This window comes from Orycteropus afer, unplaced genomic scaffold (genome assembly GCF_000298275.1).
Source record: "Orycteropus afer afer isolate SDZICR_OR568_19922 unplaced genomic scaffold, OryAfe1.0 scaffold00490, whole genome shotgun sequence".
Taxonomy (NCBI): domain Eukaryota; kingdom Metazoa; phylum Chordata; class Mammalia; order Tubulidentata; family Orycteropodidae; genus Orycteropus; species Orycteropus afer.
In genome coordinates, this window is record NW_006922077.1 from 530,980 (window position 1) to 555,326 (window position 24,347).

The following is a 24,347-nucleotide window of genomic DNA, read 5'->3' on the forward strand; positions in this document are numbered from 1 at the left end:
AGTCAGATTTCTTTAGATTTCTATATAGTGCCCAATGTGAATAATACATTAATGAAACCAAAAACTGAAATATATGAGTAGTCATACAAGTTAAACCCAAATGATGGAAAAATTCAGGAATGATTAATGGTGATGGCTGAGCAACATGATTAATGTCACTGAACTACAAATGTAAAGATTATAGAAAGGCAAATGTTTTGTTATGTGTTCTTTTACCAGAATTTAAAAAAGTCAGTCCAGGAAGAATAGCAGAGATCTGGTTTTCTCAAATTTGTAATAAGCTCAAGCTATAAATATAAATCTAAAATACAAAAAGGATGTGTTCAGATTGAGACAGGTAAAAAAATCAGTCATATATACTACTGACTCATGGCTCACTTACTCTCACATACTACTCATATATACTGATCTGCAGCAGAGTCTACTGAAAGGAATCAGCAATCAATCAGCGCCTTAAGTTTGATCAAACAAACACAAAGTCTGTGCAAAGGAGATGTCTTTCTATTTAGGATACTGGATAAAGAAAAAAGTTCACACCACCTACCAGCCTGTACTATTTGTACCATACCAAACCAAATGAGATCTATGCCTAGAGTATTATAAAGCTCAAAGAGAGGTGATCTAATTATATAGGAAGAGGAGATACTAAAACTTAAAAACCCCAGATAACCCCATAAGTGTGTTGATTCAATAAATACAAGTTTAATCATGTCACTGTCTTTAGCGAACCAAATAAATACTAGGTATTTGTTCGGCAATTCATCTCTGATTACAGAGGACTGTCATGCACAAGACTATGAACTAGGCAACTCTTAGACTGAATGTAGCCAGTTGCAATTTCAGGATTTGGGGTTAGAACATTGTTAAACTCTCAAAGTGACCTGAAACACAGAACCTTTCCTTTTCCTATCTCTTAGACCTTTTCCTCCAACTCCTCTCCTAGATTCACTCTGAAACTACTTACATTTTCTACAAGTACTACACAAAATTTTGGGCTACAGAAACAGTGGTTCAAACACATGCTCTGATAAAGGATGTCTATGCTAGTTCCAAGTGTGAAAGCAATGTGAGAGACATCAACTAGACTTGAGTTGTCCAATACAAAAGACAATAGCCACATATAGTTATTTCAACATAAAATTAGAAATTCAATTCAGTCACACTAGCTACATTTCAAGGTACCAGTAACAACATGTGGCTAATGACTGGTACAGCAGACAATGAGATTGTTCTATAGATGATTTCTAACACTGCAGGAAGTTTTATTGGACAGTGCTGGTTCAGACAGCAAAGTTTCAGCATTCCTAGGACATTTTAATGGTTTATGGGGAAAATTAGAGCAAACTTTTGAGACTAAAATGATTCTAAATATTGAGATTTGTGACCACTATAAATAAGACCTACACAAAGTCAAACAGGAAATCTCAAAGTTACAAACCTCCAAGCAAATGGTCACTGGAAGAAACCATATATACTGCAGTACAAAAAAAAAACAAAAAACCCAAATTCACTGCTGTTGAGTAGATTTTGATTCACAGTGACCCCTCCTTGGGTTTCTGCGGTGGTATCACTATGGAAGTAGATTGCCCAACCTTCCTTCCAAGGAGTGGCTGGCGGGTTTGAACCACCAGACTCTGGTTAGCAGTCAAATGCCTTAGGCACTACTCTACCAGAACTCCTATACTATAGTATAGTGCTACTCAAAACATGGTCTGCCTACTGGTGTTGGATCCCAAACTGTTACTAGTCTGCAGTAAGTCCAGACATTAATTTTTAGGACTTCCAAAGCAATTTAACATTGCTGTGATATTTTTATTATATTTTACAGAAGTAGCAGTCTGCAAAAAATACAATTTTTTTTCTTTTGCAACAGGTAAGTTACAAAGTAATACTTTAAACATATAAAAAATACATATATACTAGTAAACAATGAACACTATTAGAGAATGGAGTGCAAAGGCACAGTTCTTTCTGCCAATTACCATTATCTGAGAACAACCCATCTGCGGTGTAGTAAATTACTTAGTGTGGCTTTTCTACCCATAAGTCTTTGTAAACTCCAAGGTGGGATTTTCTATGAGCAACTGAGCAGCCCCTGATTGCTGAAGCTATCCACCTGGGTTATTTCTGTTGGGAGTGGCACAATACAATGTTCTGGGAGGTGCCCACTCTCTCTCACGTGCTTAGAGTTCTGATGCTGTGATTGGTTAGTTTGACCACCCTTCTGGGCTCAAAAGGAGGCTTCCTGGAGGCAGAACTCTCTCTGACTGCTGGTTGAGGAAGACGTGCTGCCAAAAGAGACACGCGCCCCTGAAAGAGACGGGCGTTTTTGGGAAAGAGACGCAAGAGACACGCATTGCTGAGTGAGACACCGAGGGACCAGTGCTGCTGGGAGAGAGACTGTAAGAGACTGTTGGCCAAGGGACGGTGGGCTGGGAGAGAGACTGAGCATTTTTCTTGAATATGAGTTGTAGCCTGGTGCTTCCCTAATAAAACCCATAATCCGTGAGTCTGTGTGGCCACTGCAGTGAATTATCGAACCCAGGAGAGAGGTGGTGGGTGCCCTTGGGAGGAACGGTTGGTGAAAGGGCTGGAGGGAGGCAGCATGTCTGGCCTTGCAGTAATAGGCCTTGGGTTACTGCTGGTAATCCTGCCTTCCCCTTGTAGGGTTAGAGGAGGTCAGAACATGTGGCCTCCTTGCCGTTTTTGCACCATCAAAGACTTAAAATGAGAATTAAAAGAAATCTTATCAATAATCAACTAATACAGAAAAGGTAAATGACTCATTACAGTCATAAAGCCAGTTTACTGACAGAACTGAATTCAGAATCATGGGAGAAAACTAACATTTATTGAGGGTCAAAATGTCAATATGCTAGGTAATTTCAAATATGTAATTATTTGCTCTTCACAACCAGGGTGTTTGGTATTACTCCCAGTTTTACAGAAGAGATTCAGAAAAGTTTAGTATTTGCTCAAATACTAAATGCTTCCATACTAACGTGGGAAATAATTTTTTTTTAAAGTGATGGTTTATCTGGTTTGAAACAGTCCTCCCTTAAGCTGCCTCCTCTTGAAACAACCAAGAAACATGTTCTACCTCCTCATTTTCACAGAACAAGATTAATAAAGATTTATAAGGTTAATAAATGTAACTTTTCATGTTTTACTAAGGCTCTTATGGACTAAAAATGAAAACAGGTCAAATAAGGAGAAAAATTCTAGGGAAAGGAAGAAAAAGGGCTGTTATCTCTGAAATGAAATGCGGTAAAAATAATTCAGGTAGACAGTATGGACTGCTGGACAACTTCCTTTCAGTAATAATGTCCACATAAGCTGACTAGTAGGAGATAGGATGCTCAATATTGTAAATTCTGAAGGAACACACAGGCATACACCATTCCCTAGAAGATGGGGTGGTTAACATTGGAATTCCCAGACACCTAGCCCTCATATATAAAGGAAAAAAACAGTTAAGAATCAGGGCCACAAATCCAAAGCACCATTTCCCTTGGCCACCCAGCACAAAACAAATGACTGACTTTTATCATTCTTCTCCTTAATCAAGTTGCATTTGGTATGTGTGGAATCATGTACTCTTGTCTACCTCTCAACTATTTATTTCCTTATTTCACACAAACCAGCAAGTACTCCCACTGAATACCTAAGGTAGGTGCTGAGCACATGGACCTGAAGTCATATACATATATTTTTTATGTTTAGTAAACATCAAAAATGTAATCTGAAAGGAAAAAGCAAGTGTTTATTTTTTAGTGCTTAGTTTCTTCTCCTAAACAAAAGCTTAACCACTGTCAGGTCATTTCTTCCAATGGCTTTTCAGAGAGCTAAATGCTTCCATACTAACGTGGGAAATAATTTTTTTTTAAAGTGATGGTTTATCTGGTTTGAAACAGTCTTCCCTTAAGCTGCTTCCTCTTGAAACAACCAAGAAACATGTTCTACCTCCTCATTTTCACAGAACAAGATTAAGATACCATACCACCTACTCTAGGCAAATAGGAAAATCCTTATCATTTTCTCCAATGTACCTAATAAAACTCCAAATGCAACTATGCCCTGGAAAACTGATCACCCCACTTTACATCAACAAAGTCATCCTGCTTAATGCACTAAATAGTGTCAGTTAGCAGAGAGGCAGAAGCAATGCAACAGCTTTCTCATTTTTGTTCCAAATTTTGTTTCCAGGCACCTTTGACTTAAAGACAGAATCATCTTCTCTTGATTATGTAATTTCTACTATTACTTATGATGTAGTGAATTACTATGACCTTCTAGTCTTTGTGAGTTCCACCAGATTAGATAGATTAATAGTTTGTTAATAATGTGAATAAGGAATGTGGCACACCTGTGGGGGTAGGACCATGAAAATAAGGTACATATTGAACCCTAAGGTGGGGAATAGTCTCATTTGCCATCTCTTTAGGCTTAAAATGAGCCATCCCAGAGGTAGAAAGGGAGGATCTAACTACCACCAAGAAAGAAAAGCCAGGAGTGAGCACATCCTTGAACCCAAGATCCCCGCACTGAGATGGTGAGAAGTAGCAGAAGAGAAATGGCAGGAGCAGAACCAAAAGACCAGCATAAGACAGAGTGGTGGGCTTCCTGGCCTACAGAGCGAGAGAGCTGAGCGCCTTGCTGGTGAAATAGGGTGCCTTTCTGGGCAGCTATCAATAGAGTTAAAAATGCATTGTATGTTAACACTTCTCCAAGCAGAGCAGAGGTCAAGGACAAACAGAAGCGTGCCTATGGATGAAAAGAGGCTGTCCAAGTTAAAGAACTGTTATCTTGATTCAGTTACTTCCTTAATAAACCCCATAATCACGAGCACTGTCTGAGTTCTGTGTGGCCACTGCAATAAATTATCAAACCCAGAAGAAGTACAGAGTACTACTAGGAGGGACAGTTGGTGTCAGAATTGGTAAAACACTGGAGGAGGGGTGGGATATCTGATCTGCCTCATATGAATCAGCCTTGAGCTATTGATCTTGTTCTGGATCTTCTTTCCCCCTTGTGAAATTAGAGGAAGTCAAATGATGCCCCTATACTCTTTCTACATACTGTATCAGAAGGTAAAGCAAATGCAACAATCTTTAATATCACTGAATTCAACATCTTAACTGAGAGAAATACAGACCATGTCAAGAGTTGGCAAACATGGATGGAAACTATGGAAACAGCCTATGAGAAAGAAATAATTAACTCGTGAAGAATTCTTGTAAGGTAATCAATAGCCAGTCACAGGAGATGAGAGTCAAAGGACTGTGTGAAAGAAGTACTGAACAGTCAGCCATATTCTCAGGAGAGTCATCTCCTGCCTATGTAGCCCCAAGCTACTCTTAAATTGCAAAAATAATACTGCTATCCAATATACCTTACCTTTCTGGAGATTGAAGAGACATTCAAACCAAATCTTTGAGCTCTTTCCTTCAGTTTATCCAAGTTAACCTACAAAAACATAGGAAAGAAAAGAACTGAACAGGAAGTACAGAACACAGACATTACGGCCCACAGCTAAGAGTTCAAATAAACTACATCAAAGACACCCCATGTGTCAAATTTAATGGGTGTGTTAAAAAATAGCAGTAGCTACAAATAGAACTCATAAGTTGTTTCCTACTGATTCTCTAGTGTTAATTAAGAATTAGCCATTATCCAAAGCCATTAGAAAAGGCCTAAAACTCCAGGACCATAAGACAGAGTTATAGGGATTGTCCTCTAGCTAACAAAATCTATTCATCTTCTTTTTCACATTATCTTTTCAAGAAGACAAATGGTAGGAAGGAAGATATCAAAAGTGACTTTGAAGATGTAGCAATTTTCCTGGCCTCTCAGTACCTCAAGTACTTTTTTTCACTCAGGATATATACAACACTGTACTGAAAATGAACATTCACCAAATTCATATTACATCAGTGTTTCTTAAAATCTGGGGATATTGAGGAGCTCCCAACTTTAAAACTAACTGACACAGTGAAGATCTGGTTCTACCAGGGATAAAAATGATTTCTTACCATAGGCTTGGTGTCTGATGACAGGCCTAAGGAAGCAAGTAAGAACATTTCATGTAATATTTTAAAAAGTCACAAATGAAATTGATGGTCTTCAAATCAAAGTGGAGAACACAGAAATAGTACACAAAACAAATGTCCTTTATGATGAGAAACAAAAGGCAGAAATTATAACTACAAATTTTATCTGCAATCATTACTGGTGGGTATGTAAAATAGTCTACTTTGTGAAAACATTGCAAGTTCCTCAAAAAGTTAAACACAAAGTTACTGACTAAACCAGCAATTATACTCCCAGGAATATTCCCAAAAGAAAACATATGTCCACACCAAACAACGTGCACATAAATGTTCACAGCAGCCATTTTTCATATTACTCAAAAAGTGAAAACAACCAAACGCTCATTAATTGCTGAATGGATTAAAAAATGTGTTGTATCTATATAAAAAGCTCTGGTGTCATAGTGCTTAAGGCATCTGACTGCTAACCAGAAGGCTGGAGGTTCACCAACCACTCCTCAGAAGGAAGAATGGGAAATCTACTTCCATGGAGATATTGCCTCAGAAACCCAAAGAGGGGTCACTATGTGTCAGAACTGATGCAACTGCAGTGAGTTCGGTTTTGGTGTTTTGCGTATCTATATAATGGAATCTTACTCAGCAATAAAGAGAAATGAACTAGTAATACATGTTACAACATGAAATAATCATGAAAACATGGTAAGTCAAAGAAGCTATTCACAAAAGACCATGGATTATATGATTTCATTTATGTGAAATGTACAGAACAGGCAAATTTATGCAGACAGAAAAAAAATCAGTGATTGCTTATAGTTGGAGGAAAGTGAAATGGGAAATAACTGGTAAGGAGGACAGGGTTTCTTTTTAGGGGTGATATGTTCTGAACTCAGACTGTTGTAATGATTGCACACCCTGTGACTATACTAAAAAAAAATTAAAATCAACTTCTCTACTTTAAATAAAATCTTTGGTAGATGTATATCTCAATACATCTTTTAAAAAAAGAGATATCAGATCTCAACAAAAGAACATAACTACTATCACAATGAATTGAAATTATGGCTGCTTACAGCCAATGTTCTATTCTGAAATTAACAAATAATAAACATGTCTGTAGGCTCCACCCTTACCTAATGAATAATAATTTGCTTCAAACACTACAGAATTTTATTTTAAGAAATCTCAACCATATACTTGATACCTTAATTCTCCACTGTAAACATTCCCATATGGACTTAACTTTTATCACCACCCATGTACTAGGAACTGTTAGGTATTTTAAGTACTCATTTAAAGAACAATACTGCTTTTTAAAATTCTCCCTAATTGCATTACTTTCAAGAGAAGCTCTGTAGTTTTAGGGAGTCAGAATTATATGAATAATAATGCAAAATGTTATCTACACATTTTTTAGCTATTTTTGCTGTTGTTACAAATATACATGGTGAAATATACCCATTCAACCGCTTCTGCATGTACCATTCAGTGAAACTGATTATATAGTCTTCAAGTGGTACAACCATTCTCACCCTCCTTTTCTGACTTACTCCTTCCTCCCCCATGAACAAAACTCACTGCCCCCTAAGGTTCCTATCTCATCTTTTGAATTGCTGTTCTCAATACATTATTTTATTGAACAAGTTTCTTTTTCCCACTAAGTACTAATTTTAGCTTTTATCTTTCCTCAAATAGCAGCACACAGTGTCTTTATGCATTAGTTACCTAATAATGTCTTTAATCATTTTGTTTACCTTTACTACTGTCTCTCTCTTAACACAAATGACAGCCAGAAAATATACTGTATTTAAAATACTTAATGATAATAGTTAGAATTGTGTTGTTTTTTTTAAAAAACACAGCAGAATACTGTGACAAGAAAACTATACAAAAACACAATGACAAGATCTTTAGGAACATATTCTTAGCACATTTAACACTACTCACTGGTCCTTAGAAAAACTGAATTGTAAGAGACTACATTTAAATTTTAAGTCCCTAAAAACATGAGTTATGTTAAAAACAATAACTTTAACATTTTCCCTAATTTATTAGAACGAAAACATATTCATTATAGAAATTTTAAAAATATGGACAAAAAGAAGTTACCCAGAATCTCACCAATCAAAGAAATTGAGAATTAACAATTTGATATAAAGCCTTTAAATACTTTTTTCCTATCCATATATCTACCTTTCAATTATTAAAATGAGAACACATTGTTAATATAGTTTTATAACTTGCTTTTTTCACTTTATTTTTCTGAAAAATATTCTTCAAATGTTAAATCTTCAAATGATTCTTCAAATCATTTTTGATGTGCATAGTAAATCTTTACGGAAGTAGATTGCCCCATCTTCCTGCCACGGAGTGCCTGGTGGGTTTGAACCGCCAAACTTCTGGTTAGGAGTCAAATGACTTAGGCACTGCATCAACAGACACATTTATTTAACCAGTACTCTACTGTATATTATGTTTTCAACTACTGATCACTATAAACAATACTTTGATAATTCTTGTGCCTAAGACTTTAAGCATATCTCAGATTATATCCTTAATATAAATTCCTACAAGTACAAGTGCTAGATAAGAGAAATTTTTTTTCCCTTTTATCACGCATATTATCCAGCATAACATTAGTTAGATGTACAGAAATAATACATTGATTTGCCTCACTAGAATAAGCAAGCATGAAAGGCACTAGAAACTTCTCTGAAGATACCAAAAAACCCAGAGAAGACAAATGCTGGCCCTTCCTCCTATCCTGTCATAACTTCAGTACCTTTTCCTCTTATATGCCCCGCAAAGAAGTAAATGGTCTAACCTCTTAGTCTTCTAAAGCAAACAAGTGCACCCTGATTTGGAGAATGAAATCTGTTGTGTCAGAAAACAAAGAACATAAAGGAACATTCTCGGAAGAATCTCTACACTCATACCTTTTGTTGGAACTGAAGAAATGCCAAATCTGTAGAAAGAAAAACATGCTAAATTTTAGGAAGCTGTTCACACTCCTGATTGTCTGTCTCCGTGTCAAGTGTACATATGGCACTTCTTTCTTGTGATCTCAAGCTTTGCAATCATTAGCTAATTCTAACAACTCCATGAAAAAGGTTCAGTTTGCTCTTCTTCCCACAAATCCAGAGAATAAGCTAAAGGAAGCTTTATCAGAATTAGGAGTAGAAGTCAGTTCCTGATTTTTGTCTGACCAGGGTCAAGAAAGTGTTCCTTTCCTTTCAGCAAGGCCTCGATTTTACTTAAAATCCACAATTATCTCTAAACCTATCTCAAAGCCAAAAGGTTGGGGACACTTACCTAGCTGCCCGGGCAGCTTTCTTACTCTCCAAGCTCACAGGTACGTTGAATCGTTCAGCCCTCTTCTGCATTCTCTAAGTGATAACAGATAAAAGAAGGGGAAGAAAAATACTCAACTGTTCTTTTAAGAGAAAAATCAGTTAGAGATAGGTATCTTTAGAACATCAGGAATAATTTCTTAAGGTCTTAACTGGGAATACTGACTATTCTACAGGCTATCTGATTTTATCTATCTTAAAGTTTAACTCAATAGCCCTTTCCATAAAGTAAACAAAAAAAGATTACATTATATTCATGCTGCGAAAAACAAAAGGAAGGTAATGAAATAAAATAAAACTCACACTCTAAACAAATCAAAAGCTATTTTGGTTGACCTTCAAAAAGAACAAATTGGTTCCAACACAGTGGTTCAAAAATGAGGCAGTACTGGCCTGTGTCATTCTAAAAGGGTTTAATAATTCTCTACTTTACTGGAACAAAATAGAAAACAAGATTTGAACTAGAAACTTGTTTCAGAGATACTAGAGACAGAATCCAGAGAAATGTGAATCTCATCTGCTAGTGAGTAGCAATTTAAGAGTACAATTTTCTTTTAGTTTTTATCTCCTCTAAAGCACAATCCTTCCTACTCCTAATCCTAGGTTTGTAAACATCTTAGAAAGAGGTACCATTAAGACCACAGGATTACATATAAAAAAGACTACAGCTTCAAAAGTGACTACTCACTATGATCCCCCAATACTTTCATTTACTTGGTAGAGAAATGTATCAACACGAAAATCTGACAATGCTCATTTTCTGCCTATGAGGCAATTTTTAAAAATAATGATGCAAATAGAATAAAATGTAAGGAACAGAAAAATAAATGTAGAGACTGCCCATTTAATAGGAAACATAAATATAATAGGAAGCCAATACCTACCTCAGTTTGTGGTATTTCAGATGTAATTTTTACCACTTTCTTTTCTGCTGCCCTGGAAAAGAAGTTTTTTTTAAAAAAAAAAAAAAAAAAGTAAACCACTGATATTCTAAACCAAAACCTTATATAAAAATTCACCCAAGTTATGTCCTCTGCCCCATTATCTCTCCACCAACTCCTGATCTGGAAAAAAAAAAACAAACCATGAAGCCCATCAGAACTTTGGTTCTTTGAAGTGGCATCTATTAAGAGTTCAAATTAACAGTCAAGCTACTTTATCTAAAATCTAAGAAATCAGGAAACAAGTCTCATTAAATACACTGCACTGAAAGGGAATATTCACAGGGTAACATTATCCATTCTACTAACTTTTATGAACTTTTAATTTACTTCTACACTAATGTCTACTTCTCCAACTCTCACTTAAATATCAGTTCTCAATTTTCATCACAACAATCATTAATGAATGGTCTACAGGCCCTGGTTTCCTTCTTTTACAAATCCCTTACTTCCCCATGGGGCCTGTAGCTCCAGCTGAAACAGTCAAAGTGGGACAAATAAAAATGTCAAAGGGGGTGGGAAGGAAGCAGGCCAGGGGGAGTTTGAGCTAGGAAAACATGGTAAGTTACTGGTCAAAAGGTTTAAGAGAAAACAAAACAGGGGGGACCATAGGGGCGGGTGACAAAGTTCGGAAGTACCCAGGATAAATGGAAGGGCATTAACCCTCTATCAAACAACTCCCATAAAACCGTGGGTCATAACCAGTCTCATTAAGGTCCCTTATTTAGAGACATGGGCGGCTTTTGTTCCAATACCCCGGACACTTTTCCCATTTGATGCCCTGAAAGGTAGTAATGGTTTAATGACATTTTCAGAGGAAGCAATTCTGGAACAGGAACTTATTCTCTCCTCCAACCTTTTGTTGGTAGTCCTTGGACAGAAAGACAAGAAATGGGTGCCCCCTGCTGACCATAAATAAGTTCTACAATATTTAAATGTCTTAGCTGGGGGTGAGGCAGAGAACTGAACTAGAAACAGAGGTGTGTTGCTGGAGAACCTGAGGCTACAGATGAAGAAAGGGGATCTCTTTCTGCATGTTCAAAAGACCTAAAATTAACCCTGGATAATCTTAGTTTAATAAATTTCTGAATTCTTCTAAATTTAGAAAATTTCCTGGCCATTCTTCCTCTCCTACTCTTCTCCATCCTGTTCAGGCAGAAACGGACAAGAAAGTTTTACTTGAAGTCCAGTGCCATTAAGAAAGCAATACTCTCCAACTTCAAGTTAATGACTTCCTCCACATTCCCATTTGAAGCAGCACAATCATTGTTGTATATCTCATGGCAGAAAGGGAACCTCAGAGAGGACGCTTCCTTCTACCACCTCCAATTCCTTTAGGCTCAATTAAACTCAAACAATATAATCGAATGAATCTTGCCCTCTCTACCCATTGTTATGTGCTGTGGAGTCGGCCCCAACTCATAGCAACCCCTCCTTGAGTTTCCGAGGCAGTATCCCTACGGAAGTAGACCGCCCCATCTTCCTTCCGATCTCTACCCATAGTCACATAAAAAACACCCTCCAAACTAGAGGGATTCAGAATCTTTCTGCAACTTCATCTAATCATAACTATAAACAACAAAAAAAACCGCCAATGCCATTGAGCTGGATCCGACCCATAGCGACCCCTCTCCTTGGGTTTCCAAGGCAGTATCACTGCGGAAGAAGATTGTCCAATCTTCCTTCCGAGGAGTGGTGAGCCTTCTGGTTAGCAGTTAAATGCCTTAGGCGCTATGCCACCAGAGCTCCTAACCAACTATATCCCTATAAAACACAAAATTACCAGTATCTTTCAATTTCCTTACTCGTTATTCCAGCAAATCTACTGCTAAGAATGTATCCCATGGGCATACTTACATAAGTATAAAAACAGCTGGACAAAGATATGTAGTACTACATGTTTTTGCTACTATGAATATTCTAAATGTCCATCAACAGGAGACTAGTTAAATAAATAATTGTTCATGCATAGAATGGCGCACCATTAACTGCTAGAAAGAAAAAGGTTCTAAGCACATAACTAATAAATCTGGATGATGGGTATGTGGGGAGTCCACCATACGTTTTTTGTAACATTTGTATATAATTGCAATTCTCCATAATAACAAGCTATCAAGAGACCTACCACTTACTGGGATAATTATTACTACTTCATAGGGTTGATGTCAGGATTAAAAGAGAACACATGTAAAACACTTAAACGATGCCTAACATATAACAACTAAGGTTTCAATAAGGATTATACTATTATCATTAGTGTAATTTGATGATATAGAAAGATCTCCACATGAAAAACAATCAAGACAGACAGTATGCATAGTGTACACACATAGACCATATATAAAATATTCCAGGATACACTAAAACCCTCTGGGAAGTCAGATGGGTGTAGGGACAAGGGATACTGACTTTTCTATTTATATATTCCTCTATATACTATTTAAGGAGCTCTAGTGGTGTACCGGTTAAGGCATTTGGCTACGAACCAAAAGGTCAGTGGTTTGAACCCATATTACTTAAAAGTAATATAAATGCCTGTTACTGGGTTCTGGTAGCTCCATGGAAAAAAAATGAGGCAGTCTGCTTCCATAAAGATTTACAGCTTTGGAAACTCAAATGGGGGTCTTGCTATGAGTTAGAATCGACTCGATGGCAATGAGCTTGGTTTGGTCTGGTATATACTGTTTGCTTTCTGACTAGTGTATGTAAGGCCTTTTATAGTTAAATGACTTAATATAGCTATGAGTAACAAAAATTTATACAAGGATTCAACTGTTTTAATGTATTAGACTGTAAAATAGCCAGACATTTGTGCAAAGAACCCTAAATAAAAGATGTTTGTGATTATCCTTGTTGGAATAGTTTAAATAAACTGAGGCACACTTTCAACTCTAATACTTTCCTCCTCTCTTCCACTGTAAATAAAAAAGCAGGAGGCAGTAATGTTGTTTGAAAGACAATCTCTGCCCAACATAGTCCTCCCTTACAAAACTCCTTACATATAGTTTTACTCTTCCCTGAAGGAAGGTTGGGCAATCCACTTCCATAGTGATACAGCCTTGAAAACCCAAGGAGGGGTCGCTATGAGTCTGGTTCGTCTCCACGGCACATAACAACAACAACAACAACAAGACCATTTATCTATTATGGCGATCCTACAAAAGAATAAAGACTAGGAAAACTAAACTTGTATCTGGGCTTGAAGTGTCACTTGGTCCTAACGACCTACTTCATAACTCAGAGATAAACTACTCTGCTTCTACTTGGAGTGAAATAGAATCTTCTGAAAATGGGTGATATAATCAGAATGTAAAGACCAACGGCAATGTGTAAGAGCGAAATACTGAATCTAATAGAACTATCTGCTCTGTACTAAGATTATAAAAAAGAGATAGTTACACATCAACAGTTTTTTCAGGGGGTTCTTCCTCTTTGACAGGCAGTTCTATGGGCTTTGGTTCTTCTTCCTAAATCCAAATGAAACAAAAAGGTTAATGTAAATCAAGAGTAAATATCCACAACAGTATAACACCAGAACTACAAAATCAATCAGTTTGTCAAGACCTTCACTCCCTTTTTATACCTAAGTCCACTAATGACTGATGTTAAGCAATGTGGCCAAAGCAGTGGCACACTGTCAGGCCACTAACTCACCTTCCTCTCTTCAACTTACCTCTGTCTCATCTCCTAGTACATCTTCTTCATTCGCCTCCTCTTCAGCTAAAGAATATTAAAGCATTCAGGTTACTGTACTTAGGCTAAAACTATAATTACATGCTTTCTTAAAATAAAATTCAATAAGGAAGAACTGATGCTCTTATAAAATTTGCTCCATATGAAGACGATAATAACTGTAACTGTACCTAACAATATAAAATTGAATTCTACTAGGATTGAAAAACTACATGAGGTGAGGTGAAACTACAAAATTAATAAAAGGTAATGTGAGAGAGTATCTTTGAGATTTAATGGTGGGAAGAATTTCTAAAAACCTCAGAAGCAAAAATAATAGGCGTATAATAAAAAATTAAACAGTTTTTTTTTCTTTTTTTTAATTTATTGTGATTTGGGTGAAGATTTACAGAGCAAATTCACTTTCCATACAGCAGTTCACATATACTTTGTCTCATGTCATTGACCACAGTTTACCACAATGCAACAGCTCTCCTCCATCTTCCTCCCTATAGTACCACTTCCCAGTGTCCATCCCTCCATACTCTCCTGCCCCCTGAGCTGCCTCCCTGTGCATAAGCAGCCCTTCCTTCTCCCATGATTGTTCTCTCCAGGGCATGTGTCTACTTGAGGTAAATGTTTAACTCACATGCCTGTACTTTGTTTGGCTGGAAACCACAGGTGTGGGTTCAATTCCAGACCTGAAGGGCAGCTAGGGGCCATAGTCTCAGTGGTTCCACCAGGCTCTATTGGACCAGCAAACCTGGTCCCTTAAACAGTTTTTCAAATTAATGAATTCTATATAACAAAGAGAGAGCTCTGGTGGCGTAGTGCCAAAGGTATTTGACTGCTAACCAGAAAGCGGGTGGTTCAAACCCACCAGCCTCTCCTCAGAAGTAAGGCTGTGCAATCTACTTCCATAGAGATACTGCCTCGGAAACCCAAGGAAGGGTACCTATGAGTTGAAATCGACTCGATGGCAGTTGGTTTGGTTTTTTGGTTAAATAACAAAGAAAGGAGCTCTGATGGTGTAATGCCTAAGGCATCTGACTGCTAACCAAAAGGTTGGCAGTTCAAATACACCAGCCACTCCATGGGAAGAAGACAGGGCAATTTACTTCTGTAAATATTTATCGCCTTGGAAACCCAATTGGGTCGCAATGAGTTGGAATCAACTCGATGGCAGTGGGTTTTGTTTTCTGCTTTTTTATAAAAAGAACATCATGGACAAAGCAAACAGAGAATACTTATGTCTAAACCAACAAAGGAATAAATACTAGAATATAAAAGAAATTCCTGCAAACCAACAAGCTAATGATAGGAACTCCAATAGAAAAATAGGCAAAGAAGAAGAAATCCAAATAAGCATGAACACAAGAAATGTTTAAACTTTCTAATATTTGAGAAATTAAAATGAAATCAACAGATTAGCAAAAATTAGGATAACCTGAAAGGATAATGCCAAGTTAAGTTTGTGGAAATATAAGAACCCTCATGTACTACTGATGAGAATACAGATTTATGCAGCAATCCTAGAAAAACAATTTGGCAGTGCTTAGTCATAGTAAGAGCACATTTACAAATATATATCGCCTAGCAGTCTCATTGCTGGGTATATATCCCAGAAAGATTCTCACAGAGGAACAGAAGGGGTTATGAAAGAAGTAGTTTATCCCAGTGTTACTTTCAGCAGTAGGGACTTAAAAGTAATATAAGTGCTTGTTACTGGATTCTGGTGGCATAGTGGCTAAGGCATTTGACTGCTAACCAGAAGCCTGGCGGTTCAAATTCACCAGCCACTCCTTGGAAGGAAGGTTGGGCAATCTACTTCCGTAGTGATACCACCTTAGAAACCCAAGAAGGGGTCGCTATGAGTTGGATCTGACTCGATGGCAAGAGTTTTTTTTTTTTTTTTGATGAATTCAGTAAAAATGTGGGGGCTATGCATCATAGAATACTATGCAGCAACTAGAATCAACAGACAGGTTGATCATACAGTCACATACCACAATGATACATCTTTAAGAACGACAGTATTTTGTGAAAAAAGTGAGAAATATGATGAGGCTATTTTATTTGCAGCATTTACATAAATACTGTATACCAAACAATACTATACGGCTTACAGGAACAAAGATGAAAAATACATACCAAACATATTAGAATGAGTGCCTAAGAGGGGAAAGAGAGTGAAAGGACTCTGGAGTGGCAATAAATACATAAATAAAAATTAAAGAGGGGACTTGTATGACCTAAGATCACAGTATGTCTTAAACATGCTTTGTTTGGTTTAAAGGGCAGATTAGGAAAATGTCAGAGCTAGAAGGGACCAGAAATTACCTAGGTTTATGGATTTCAAGGGTCAAAAACACATTTCTTATTTCACAGATCAGGATCAAACATTTAGCCATGTAAAAAGTGACTGTCTAAGGTACCCTAACAATTTCTGGCTTAATAGGAATTAAAACTCAAGTCTTCCAATTCTCCGGTTAATGACACTTGTATTACTATGTAACCTTTTAAATAACTTGCTGAAATAAAATTATAATGTTAAAAAAAAGGATTATTTCTTTGCATACAGCCACTGTTTTGGATGACAAAGACCGTTTCCCTTGATGCAGGGAATTAAGCACTTAGATCACCAACAACCTAAATGAAAAGAGGAAATCTTCTACATGACAGAGACCCAAAATTAATCTCCTCACTCACATCAACTCCGTGCCTCCACGAAGCACTCACCATGCTCTTCAAGGTATGCCTGGAGCCTGCTGATGAGATCTTGTTTTATTCCCTTGGTCTCCAAACCACGAGCAAGACATTCCTGCTTTAGTTCAGCAAGCTGAGAAAAAATAATAAAGCTTTTTCTTAGTTAACAGGACAAACCCTGGTCAATAAAAAGAGGTAGTCCTTATACGAAAAAAAAAAAGTTAAATCCAAAACCACTGCCCTTTAATACCACCAAGCCCCTGGGCCCACAGAGATGGTCTATTTCCCCCTAACAATATTCAATATACAAGAGCATTTTTCCTTTTTTATTGTTATTTGGGTGAAAAATTACAGAGCAAATTAATTTTCCATATAGCAGCTGATAACCATTTTGTTTCATGACATTGACTGCAATTCCCCACAATGTAACAGCTCTCTTCCCATTTCCTCCCTGTAGTTACCTCTTCTCTGTGTCCTTCTTTCCTATGCGTTCCTGCTCCTGAGCTATCTCCCTGTGCAAATACTGCTCTTCTGTTCTCCCATGATTGATCTTTCTAAGGAGTGTACTATATTCATCTGATGTAAATGTTCACTCTATATGCCTGTCTATTCTTTGGTCAAGTCCAGACCTGAAGGATAGCTAGGGGCCATAGTCTCAGAGGTTTCGCCAGGCTGGATCAGGCCATTAAAACTGGTTTTTATGATTTTGAGTTTTGTTCCACATTGTTCTCCCACTCTAAGATCCCTGTACTGATCCTTTTCCAAGTGATTGACGGTGGTAGCTGGGCACCACCTAGTTCTTTTGGTCTCATGGTCATATAGACTGAGGTTCACATGGTCCACTAGTCCCCTGGATTAATTGTTTCCATGTGTCTTTCGTTTTCTTCATTTTTCTTTGCTTTGGATAAGGAGAGATCCATTGTTGCATCTAGATCGCCGCTTCCAAGCTTTTAAGACTCCAGTTGCTACTCATCAAAGTAGCATGTAGAACAATGTTTTGTGTAGTATGTTATGCCAATTGAGCTTGATATCCCGTGACCATGGTCCCAAGCCCAGAGGTCCAACTACTTGGTCCTTTAGAATGGGTGGCTGTAGCTAAGAAGTTATCGTAACTTTGCTCCTTGTTAGCACTATTATATACATGGGCATTCTTAGAGCACACCAAGGACTTTCCTAACAGATGCAACTCTAATAAAATTCTGATCTATTTGTACATCTCTTTGTTATCACAAATCATGAGCTATTTTTGAGTAATTCTGAGAAAAAAAAAAATTTCCTAAAAATTACTGTATTAGCTAGCACAGAGAATCAATCTTCAAGAAGAAAATCCAATCATCTAAAAGCAAATTCTCCTCCCATCTATTATCCCAGATGCTTTACTGCAATCTACCATATACACGCATACAGGTCTGACTACACAAGAATGTGCTAACAATTAATTACTTGATTAAAGGTACTGTATCATTATGGAAAGAAATATCTAAGAGCACGTCACAGAGTTCTACTGAAGATTTTAAAACCAGAACTTGACTAAAGATATAAACAACATGCGTATCAACTTTGTAGATGATAGGAGGAAAGAAAATTGACAGATTACTAACAGAACCAAACAATAACAAAAAATTCTTCAGGCAGAACCATGCGCCAAAATGAAGACTTGATTTAGAAGGAATACATATAGTTCTCTCGTACTTTAATTTTACAAAACCCAGATGAGGGCAATCTGGCCCAAAAGCAACTGAAATGATAAAGACCTCAGGGTTTTAGATGATTACAAGTGCTGTAACCTAGTGCTGCTCTCACAGAAATACAAGAGGATGGCTTTAATAAACAGAAATTAATTTTCTCACAGTTTAAGCAGGCTGAAAGTCCAAACTGAGGGCAATGGCTCTTAGGGGAAGGTGTTCTCTCTCTGTTGGCTCGAGGGTAAGGTCCTCGTCTCTTCTGAGCGTCTGCTCCTGGGCAATCTTCCCATGGCTTGGCATCTCTTTTCCCCTAGTTTAATCTCTTTTATGTCTCAAAACAGGTTGATTTAAGACACACTTTACACTAATACTGTCTCATTAACATTAAAAAAAATCCATTCCCAAATGGGATTATAACCACAGATATGGGGATTAGGATTTACAAAACATACTTTTTGGGGACCCAATTCAATCCATTAACAAGCACAAAGATGGTTAACAGTATGATTTGCTACCAAAGTAATCTAGGGTATGAGTAATAGAAATATAGAATCTATAATAAATGATGTAAAAGGCTTACTAGGTTCCATATTCTTATTTTAAGGATACTGACATGCTGATCTAAGGAGAACAAACAGGAAAAGGAAGGCTCCAGAAATCCTATATGCAGATCAGTGAACAGAAGTTTGGCCTGAAAGAAGACACTGCCAACAACTTGCAAGAAGGTGAGAATGGTTGCACAACTTGAAGAATGTAATCTATGTCACTGACTATATGTGTAGAAATGGTTGAATTAATATATGTTCTGCTATGTATATTCTCACCACCACCACCACCACAAAAAAAATAAAAAGAAGAAGAAAACCTTGTTGGTTTGAAGTACATCTAAGATCAACCAGTTGAAGTTAGTAATAAGATTCCAACAGAAGACAGACCTTTATTTTATTAGTAAGCTCAGCTCTGGTGGTGCTGTGGTTAAGGCATTCAGCTACTAACCAAAAGATGGGCGGGATGAACCCACCAGCGGGCAGGATAAAAATGAGGCAGTCAGTCTGGTTTGTAAAGATTTACAGCCTAGATGTAAATCCCTAGAGGACAGTTCTACTCTGTCCTTTAAGCTCTCTATGAGTCAAACTTGACCCTTTGGCAGTGAGTTTGGTTTTTGGTTTTACGGTCAGCCATCTATAGACAGTTTTCAACCAGAGGAGCATGCCCAATAATACACAATGGAAGAAAACAGAAATGGGAAGCAGTTTCTAATGATGCCACAATGACTGGGGAGGTGGGACATTTAGTGAGTGGAGCAGGAAGGCAGGGATCTTACACAGAGACTTGTACCAATAACACCCTCTCTCTTACTGAGAAACATGGCAAATAATAACTCATTAAAAAATGTTATATATTAAAAAAAAAAAAAAAAAACCTTCTGAATATAAAAAGTGACTGCTGAGTGGCAACAGTAGTATCACAGTAGTTGAGTACATGGCCTCTAAAGTCAGATTGCCTGGGTTCAAATTCCACGTACCAATTAGCAGAAAATGAAGTAATTTCTTTTCGTACATATTTTAGCGCATTTACATTAGTAATAGAATGAAAAATCCTTTAAACCTTAAATAGGAACTTATGAGTTTTAACTACTTTAAAATAACTTATTTTAAAAGCAAGGTATATTGTGTGAACTGTATGGTATGCAAGCCATATCTCAATAAAGATGTCTACAGAATGAGTTATAGAACACTGTACACAGGATAAATGCAAAAAATACATATGTATGATGTGTATGCATAGCTCGTTTTATTGCACTTTGCTTTTTTGTGCTTCACAGATACTGCATATTTTACAAATTGGAGGGTTTGTGGCAACCTGTGTAAAGCAAGTCTACCTGCAACGTTTTTCCTACATGTGCTCACTTCGTGTCTCTGTGTTGCATTTTGGTAATCTTTGTATTTCAAACTTTTTCATCATGCTATTGCATACTTAATAGACTATATACTTTTATATGCACTGGGAAACAAAAAAATTTTTGCAATTTAATTTATTGCATACAATTTTCACTTTATTACAGTTGTCTGGAACCAAACCACAATATTTACACACCCGCGCACGTGCATGCAAAAGGAGCGCACCAGCCTAACACATTTGACTGCTAACCAGAAGGCTGGCAGTTCACACTCACCAGCCACCCCACAGAAGGAATAGGAGGCACTCTACTTCTGTAAAGATTTATTGCCTCGGAAACCCAATGGGGGTTGCTATGAGTTGGAATAAAGTGGATGGCAGTGAGTTTGATTTTTCTTTTTTCATACACACACACACACACAAATATATGTATATAAACGGATATGCACACGCGCGCACACACACACACAAACATACACCCATATAACATAGACACACAAGATGTCTGGACAAGACACAGCTAAGTAATACTGGTTAAAATTGGGATGAGAAAGCTAGCTGGGGGCAAGTGTAAGAGGGAAACTATTTACCATATACCCTTTTTTGCGCATTAAGAATTGTAAACTTGTATTGTTATTAGGTTCCCTTGAGTCGTCTCCGACTCATAGCGACCTTATGTACAACAGAACGAAACACTCCCTGTTCCTGCGCCAGCCTCACAATCCTTCCTATACCTGAGCCCATTGTTATAGCCACTGTGTCAATCCACCTTGTTGAGGGCCTTCCCTTTTTCACTGACCCTCCACTTTACCAAGCATAGGAGCTCTGGTGGCGTGGTGCCTAAGGCATTGACTGCTAACCAGAAGGCTGGCAGTAAACCCACGAGCCACTTCCCTGAAGGAAGATTGGGCAATATCTATTTCCGTAGTTATACCGCCTCAGTAACCCAAGGAGGGGTTGCTATGAGTTGGATCCAACTCGACGGCAGTGAGTTTGGTTTTTTTGGTTTTACCAAGCATGATATCCTTCTCCAGAGAATGGTCCCTTCTGACAACATGATCAAAGGAGGTGACACGATGTCTGGCCATTCCCACCTCCAAAAAGCATTCTGGCTGTACTTCTTCCAGGACAGATTTGTTAGTTTTTTAGCAGTCATGGTACTTTCAGTATTCTTTACTAACACCACAACTCAAAAGCATCAATTCTTCTTTGGTCTTCCTTATTCACTGTCCAGCTCTCACATGCATATGAGGTGACTGAAAATACCATGGCTTGGGTTGTTGTTGTGTTGTTATGTGCCATCAAGTCAGACCCAACTCACAGCGACCCCTCTTTGGGTTTCCGAGACAGTATCACTACAGAAGAGATTGCCCAACCTTCCTTCTGAGGAGTGGCTGGTGGGTTTGAACCACAAGCCTTCTGGTTAGCAGTCTAGTGCCTTAGGCACTATGCTACCTGAGCTCACCTTAGTCTTCAAGGAGAATTCTTTGCTCTTCAGCACTTGAAAGAGGTCTTTTGCAGCAGATCTGCCCAATGCAATACATTGTCTAATGTCTTGACTGCTGCTTCCATTGGTGTTGATTGTAGAACCAAATAATACGAAGTCTTCAACAACTTCGATCTTTTCTCCATTTATCGTGATGTGAGGATTTTCATCTTCTTTATATTGAGGTGTAATCCATACCGCAGACTAGTCTTCAATCTTCATCAGTAAGTGCTTCAAGTCACCTTCACTTTCAGTAACCAAAGTTGTGTCGTCTGCCTGTTGCATGTTGTTAATGTGTCTTCCTCCAATCCTGATGCCACATTCTTTTTCATATAGTCCAGCTTCTCGGATTATTTGCTCAGCATACAGATTGAGTAAATATGGTGAAAGGATATAACCCTGACGCAATCCCTTCCTGATTTTAAACCATGCGGTATCCCCTTGTTCTGTTCGAATAACAGCTTCCTCATCTATGTACAGGTTCCTCATGAGCACAATTAAGTGCTCTGGAATTCCCAATCTTCTCAATGTTACCTACAATTTATTATGATCCATACAATCGAATGCTTTCACATAGTCAATAAAATACAAGTATTTCTGATATTCTTTGCTTTGAGCCAAGATCCATCTGACATCAGTAACGCTATCCCTCACTCCACATCCTCTTCTGAATCCAGCTTGCATTTCTGGAAATTCTCTGTCAATATACCGCTGCAACCACTTTTGAATTATCTTCAGTAAGGTTTTACTTGCATGTGGTATTAATGATGCTGTTCAATAATTTCCACATCCTGTGGGATCACCTTTCTTTGGAATGGTTACAAACATGGATCTCTTCCAGTCAGTTGGCCAGGTAGCTGTCTTCCAAATTTCCTAGCACAGCCGAATGAGTGCCTCTAGAGCAGCATCTGTTTGTTGAATCATCTCAATGGGTATTCCATCATTTCCTGAAGCCTTGTTTTTCACCAATTCCTTCAGTGCAGCTTCCTTCAATACCATTGGTTCTTGATCATATGCCACCTCTTGAAACAAGTATCGACCAACTCTTCTTTTGGTCAGTGACTCTTGTGTATTCCTTCCATTTTTCTTTCAATGTTTTCTGCATCATTCAATATTTTGCCCATAGAATCTTTCAATATTGCAACTTGAGGCTTAAATTTCCTCTTTAGTTTTTTCAGCTTGAGAAATGCTGAGTGTGTTCTTCCCTTTTGGTATTCTAACTCCATGTCTTTGCACAGCTCGTTATAATTAACTCTATCTTCTTGAGCTGCTCTTTGAAATCTTCTGTTCAGCTCTTTTTGTCATCTTTCCATTTGCTTTAGCTACTCTCTGTTCAAGAGCAAGTTGCAGAGTCTCTTCTGACACCCATTTTGGTCTTTTCTTCCTTTCCTGTTTTTTTTTTTTTTAATGGTCTTTTGCTTTCCTCATGGATGATGTTCCTGATGTCATCCCATAATTCCTCTGCATTTTAGTCACTGGTGTTCAATGCATCAAATCTATTCTTTAGATGGTCTCCAAATTCAGGAAGGATATAATCAAGGTCGTATTTTGGCTCTTTTTTGGACTTCTTTTAATTGTCTTCAGCTTCAACTTGAACTTGCATATGAGCAGTTGATGGTCTGTTCCACAATCAGCTCCTGGCCTGGTTTTGGCTGAAGATATTGAGCTTCTCCATTGCCTCCTGCCACAGATGTAGTCAATCTGATCCCTGTGTACTCTAGCTGGTGAAGTCCACGTGTATAGCTGCCATTTGTGTTGTTGGAAAAAAAAAGTATCTGCAATGAATAAATTGTTGGTCTTACAAAATTCAATCTTGCGATCTCCAGCGTCATTTTTATCATGAAGGCCATATTTTCCAACTACTGGCGATTCTTTTGTTTCCAACTTTTGCATTCCAATCACCAGTGACAATCAACACATCTTAATTATATGTCTGGTCAATTTCAGATTGCAGAAGTTGCCAAAATCTTCAATTTCCTTGTCTTTGGTAGTTGGTATGTAAATTTGAATAACAGTAGTATTAACCGGTCTTCCTTGTAGGTGTATGGATATTATGATATCACTAACAGCACTGTACTTCAGGATAGATCTTGATACATTCTTTGTGATGATGAATGCCACACCATTCCCCTTTGTCATTCCCCGTATAGCAGATCATATGTTTGTCTGATTCAAAATGGCCAAAACCAGTCCATTTCAGCTCACTGATGCCTAGGATATTGGTCTTTATGCATTCCACTTCATTTCTGACAACTTCCAATTTTCCTAGATTCATACTTCGTACATTCCACGTTCCATCTTGCCTCCTTCCTGGCCTCCCTCACCCACTCCAAACCCGCCATACCACCTCTCCTAAACTTGTGTAGGAATTACCAGTTCAAAAAAATAATTTTTAAAAACCTTCTCTATGTTTCAGTATCAATCATTTTCCATTCTACTTATCCGACCCATAAAGGATAAATCAGAGGCGGGGCAAGATGGCGGACTAGGCAGAAGGATTGCACAGACCCTCTTCAACAAAGAAAAGGGAAACCAATTAACACAGACACAGAAGATAATCT

General features: G+C 37.8%; 1 protein-coding gene across 1 annotated transcript in view; it reads right to left on the minus strand.

The window, feature by feature from the left end:
- Nucleotides 1–24,347, minus strand: part of LOC103209284 (SAP domain containing ribonucleoprotein) — a 60,394-nt gene that overhangs the window by 23,192 nt on the left and 12,855 nt on the right. Inside the window, exons 3-10 of the mRNA XM_042782857.1 lie at nucleotides 16,750–16,874; nucleotides 14,012–14,058; nucleotides 13,738–13,805; nucleotides 10,282–10,333; nucleotides 9,360–9,433; nucleotides 8,984–9,012; nucleotides 6,033–6,058; nucleotides 5,398–5,466 (exon numbers count right to left, since the gene is read on the minus strand). Coding sequence (XP_042638791.1) covers nucleotides 5,398–5,466; nucleotides 6,033–6,058; nucleotides 8,984–9,012; nucleotides 9,360–9,433; nucleotides 10,282–10,333; nucleotides 13,738–13,805; nucleotides 14,012–14,058; nucleotides 16,750–16,874 — 490 coding nt within the window. The remainder of the gene's footprint in view (nucleotides 1–5,397; nucleotides 5,467–6,032; nucleotides 6,059–8,983; nucleotides 9,013–9,359; nucleotides 9,434–10,281; nucleotides 10,334–13,737; nucleotides 13,806–14,011; nucleotides 14,059–16,749; nucleotides 16,875–24,347) is intronic.